Source organism: Myotis lucifugus, unplaced genomic scaffold, assembly GCF_000147115.1.
Source record: "Myotis lucifugus unplaced genomic scaffold, Myoluc2.0 scaffold_435, whole genome shotgun sequence".
Classification (NCBI taxonomy): Eukaryota; Metazoa; Chordata; class Mammalia; order Chiroptera; family Vespertilionidae; genus Myotis; species Myotis lucifugus.
The window spans coordinates 366,803-371,594 of NW_005871483.1; the positions used below are offsets into that span (position 1 = coordinate 366,803).

At 49.7% G+C, this 4,792-nt stretch overlaps 1 protein-coding gene across 1 annotated transcript; it reads right to left on the reverse strand.

Moving 5' to 3' along the window:
* Positions 1-2,512: 2,512 nt before the first annotated feature.
* On the reverse strand, positions 2,513-4,384 carry LOC106699533 (nucleoside diphosphate kinase A). Its single transcript, XM_014468191.2, has 3 exons — positions 4,235-4,384; positions 3,270-3,382; positions 2,513-2,821 (listed from the first exon to the last, which is right to left on the reverse strand). Exons 1-3 carry the CDS (start codon positions 4,259-4,261, stop codon positions 2,704-2,706), a joined length of 258 nt encoding a protein of 85 aa, XP_014323677.1. The 5' UTR covers positions 4,262-4,384; the 3' UTR covers positions 2,513-2,703.
* Between the last annotated feature and the right edge of the window lie 408 nt (positions 4,385-4,792).

Consider the following 4,792-nt stretch of genomic DNA (forward strand, 5'->3'; position numbering starts at 1 on the left):
GGCCAGTGGCGACCACGGAGCCCAGAGCCGCCCGCGGAGGAGGGGCCCGCGGCGGCCACACCCCGGAGGGCCCGCCACCCAACCCGCGGGCCGGACGCAGCCCAGGCCTCTGTCCACGCCCCGGGTTTGCCAGAGGCTCGGGGGCAGGAAGCGATCGCTCACACTGGCACGTCCAAGTCCATCTTTCTCTCTCTCTCTCTCTCTCTCTCTCTCTCTCTCTCTCTCTCTCTCTCTCTCTCTCTCTCTCTCTCTCCTTGCACCCACCAGTCCGCTCCTTCCTACCCGTGAAACCCAGTTTTCGCCTCCCCTCTCCTCCACTGGAGCCCTGGTTCGAGCCCCGCGCCTTCCTCCTTCCCAGCGGCAGCCTCCCGGCGGGCCTCCACCCAACCCCTCCCCGCACGAGCCTCCCTCCCCAACGCCCTCCGAGTCCGTCCCGCTTGGAGGATGGTGTGCCAACCGCTGAGCAGCCAGCCCATGCTCTCCACAGTGTGCCCGGCTCCTCTGCCTGTCTCCCCCACCTTCCCAGCCCCGACAGCTGCTCTGTTCCCCCCAGAGATGAAGATCTGCCCCTGCCTCGCGTAAGTGTGCGGTCAGCTGCCCACTTCAGCGGGGACACGCCCTCGACCAGACTCCAGACTCCTGGGAATCAGGCCTGTCCTCCATCTGCAGACAGTCCGCTCCTCTCCCCGCCCTTTGGGGTGTGTGTGTGTACACCCCTCACCAGTTCTTGACACCCGCCCAGCAGTGACCACACCTGAAATGGTCAGAGCCCTGTGTCCTGTCCGCAGGCCAGTGAGTGACTTTGACCAGGGAACGGCGTTATCACCCTGTGGCCTGAGCGCTGTTCTGTTAGGTGAGCTGTTTGCCCTGGTCCAGGCACTAACACCTCCTTTGGGACAGTAACAACCTCTTCCCACCACTCCTTTCCTTCCTGGAACCGAGTCCCTGGACAACCCCAGGGGCATAGCCTTAGCACCATCACCGGCCCCACTCACCCACTTGAACTTTTTTTCAGCTTTATTGAGGCATATTTGATAAGTAAAAATTGTATATTTAAGACATACAATTAGATGTTCTGATATACACACAGGGGTGGGAAAATGTAGGTTTACAGTTGTTCATATGGAAAAAGACATGCAGGTTATAATTATTCCAATAATTATTACAAAAATTAACTTTTGTGTACTCACAACTGCAAACCTGCTTTTGCCCATCCCTGTATATCTTGTGAAATGATCCCCGCCAACATAACCATCATTTCAGTTACCATTTTTTTTCTTTTTTTGGTGTGTAGTGAGAACATGTAAGATCTACTCTCTTAGCAAATTACAGCATACAGTATTATTAACTACTAGAGGCCTGGTGCATGAATTCGTGCAAGGAGTGGAGTCCTCCCACCAGCCCCCATGGGGCTGATCTGGGGAGGGGCTGGTTGGGGGAGGGGCCGTGAGCGGTTGGCCAGCCAGCCCCACCCCCTGGTCGAACTCCCTGTGGAGGGGCCAATTTGCATATTAGCCTTTTATTATATAGGATAATCACAGCACTGTACATGAGATCTCCAGTGTGGACTTTCAAATAAAAGATAAGTAAACTTCCATCTTATCTCTGTTGAAGAGTCAAATCAGTGTTCTAACAAATCAAAGCTATTTACAAGACTTACGCTTCTTTTGAGGCCATCCCAGGGACCCAGGCCCACCATCTGCCTAGCTTTTCTGTTTCGGTGTAGTTTCAACTTCTGCCACTCCCCATCCACTCAATCTCTGAGAGCCTCTCAAAGGCAGAAAGGATGCCTTTTATTTCCAATGAGTCCGCTGCCCTCAGGAGAGTCTTGGCAACTGTGGGGTTCAAAATGAGTTACCCCAGGATGTGCCTCTGAGGTATGTGGATAGTTTTGAGCCAAAGGCAACTTTACCTGCGGGCTCCAGAGAAACTTCTGCCTCTCCTTAACTGTGTAGCGCTAAATTAAAGGCCTTGTCCATAAGACATAGCGATAACCTCATTGAACCTACCTGTTCGGCAGGACAAACTACTGATTCCTGAACATGCTCTCCCTGCAGTGACCTGAAGCCCCAAGGTGCCTCACCTTAGCCCTAGCTAAGAAGGTGGTATACGCCTATTTTCCTTCCTGTCTTTGAACCTCATACATGTGGGCTCTCTGACTCTGTCATACGGATGTAATTACATTTGGTTATTTCCTCTTCTTAAACTGTCCCGTGTCTATTTGATTAGAGCAGCCAAAAGAACCTTGAGGGTAGAGGGAAGTTCCTTCCTCCCCCACACAACCTAGCAGATCCTCCGCACCTGCCCGTTGACTGGCTCAGTGACAAGAGTGGGTGGGATGCAGGGGGGAAAGGGACAGGCAAAGATCATGTGTGTGTATGTGTGACCTCTCAGGCCAATATAAATAATTTATTAGTATTTATACTCTATTAGCTCAGGTTAGCCAGAGGATGTGAAAAGAAAAAAAAGAATACAAAGCAATACAGCAACACAAAGTAACCAACGCGATGAATCCTAGTTAGGGTGAAACATTTTAATCTGACGGTAGCATATAACACTGTACAGGGAACACGCGCAGCTCCAAGAGTGTCCCTCCAGATTAGAAGGAGGTTCTCAGAGATAAGTAGATCAGCTACAGTCTGGTCCCCTGCCGTGGGAGGGAGAGGAAATGGAGTGGGGAAAGCACTGTCGGCGGCTTTCACGTCACTCGTAGATCCAGTTCTGAGCACAGCTCTTGTAATCTACCAGTTCCTCGGGCCGAAACCACAAGCCAATCTCCTTCTCCGCACTCTCCACGGAGTCACTGCCATGGATGATGTTCCTGGAGGGGAAGAGATGGCCACATTACCAAGACCACAAGGTTGAGCTGCCCAGAAGCCCCTCACTCCCAGTGCCAGAAAGCCCACCGCAGCAGAAAAAGCCAAGGCTCATGTCACTAGCTCACGTTAAAAGAAAAAGCCCATGACTACCATTAATGTAGGATGAAGACTGCCCCGCTAGCAACATGGATGCTAGCAGCGAGAGCCTTCGGGAAGGACTGTAGCCAGCAAAGTGTTGTACCAGGTTTTACCCTCCCATCAGAGGCACAACCACAGTGATGTTGACATATAGAGAGAGAGCCTATAAAGCCAAACACCAACTTAAGAGAGAGAAAAACTGAACTGATTTTAAATGTTCTGCGTAGGGTATCATGTACATTGCTAGCTACAAGAACCCTAATTATATGGCAACTCAGATTTTGGAAAAGGGTAAAAAGCACCAACTCCCACCTGCCAACTTGGATACAAAAGTCCCCTCGGATGGTCCCAGGTTTGGAGTCTGCTGGGTTGGTCTCCCCAAGCATCACTCGGCCTGTCTTCACAACATTCAGCCCCTCCCAGACCTTCAAAGACAAAAGAAGATATGGTCAAGGAAGAAAACCCATCTCAGCAGGAAATCAGCAAACTATTACTTCAAAAGAAAGGTAAAAAGCCCCCGTAATCTGACATTCATTCATTAAGCAAATTACAGTGGGGGCTTGACTTACGAGTGTCCCGACTAACGAGTTTTTCGAGATACGAGCCATCTCTCGGCCAATTTTTTGCTTTGAGTTGCGAGCTAAAATTCGGGTTACGAGCCAGCTTCAGATACCCCACCGCTAGTTGGTGCAGCGAACATCACAGTGAACGCCACAACATCACGTGTCTCATTCATTCACTTTATGATTTGACATACGAGTAATTTGAGTTACGAGCTCCATCACAGAATGAATTAAACTCGTAAGTCAAGGCCCCACTGTATATATATATATGGAGAGAGAGAGAGAGAGAGAAAGAGAGAGAGGTTTCTTCATTACCTGCCCATCCCCTTTCAAGTTGTGTAGGCAAGGAAAGCTATGAAAACACTCCTACTTTGTCTCATTCATGACTGCATCCCCAGTGTCTGGGAAAGAGCCTGGCAGAATGATGACTACCAATACATATTTGGAGAATTTCTGTGTTAAGTCCTGCCCTCCAGAAGCCTATAATCAGGCAGTCCCCTCTCGATCTCTCCCACTATGAGTCTTCACTTCAGCAAGCAAATGTATCTTGTCTTTAGTGGATCAGAGAGCTGACTCATATCTTAACTGTCAGTCCTCTCAGCCCCAGTTTCCTCTGCATCAATGAGGACCTGGCATCAGAAGCAAGAATCACGGCACTCACTCTTCACTCTCAACTGAGTCATTCATATCAACACCCCACACGTGCACACTCACCATGGCAACCACTGGCCCTGAGTGCATGTATTTCACCAGGCCCGTGAAGAATGGGCGGTCCTTCAGGTCGATGTAGTGTTCCTTGAGAAGGTCTTCCGAAGCCTATTCCGCAAGACAGAGAATGAGAATTGGCCCCCAAAACTATGAACCAGTGGCTACTTCCCACTCACCCATCCTGCAGTTTCAAACATGAGCTCTCAGCTCATTAATTCTGTTATAACCCAATTCATTCTCAGCAATACCAGAGGGGAGCAGTGACCAGGACTAAAAGTGCTTCAGCGTTGTTCAATTCTCCCCCTATTGTCCTTGACAGATCAGAATAAAACTACAGAATATTAGATTCATATCCAGCCATCTCATTTTAGACAAAATCTGACAATGCGAATTTTCCCTCACCTCCCTTCTCCACATCAGATTCAGATAACCCAGGAGACTCATGGCAGCTACGCCTCCTCCTACTCTTCACCAAGCCCGTACCCTTATTAGGAAACTGGACAGGAGAAAATATATGCATATTAGGAGTCAGAGAAGCCCGAGTTAAATTCCAGCTGCATCACT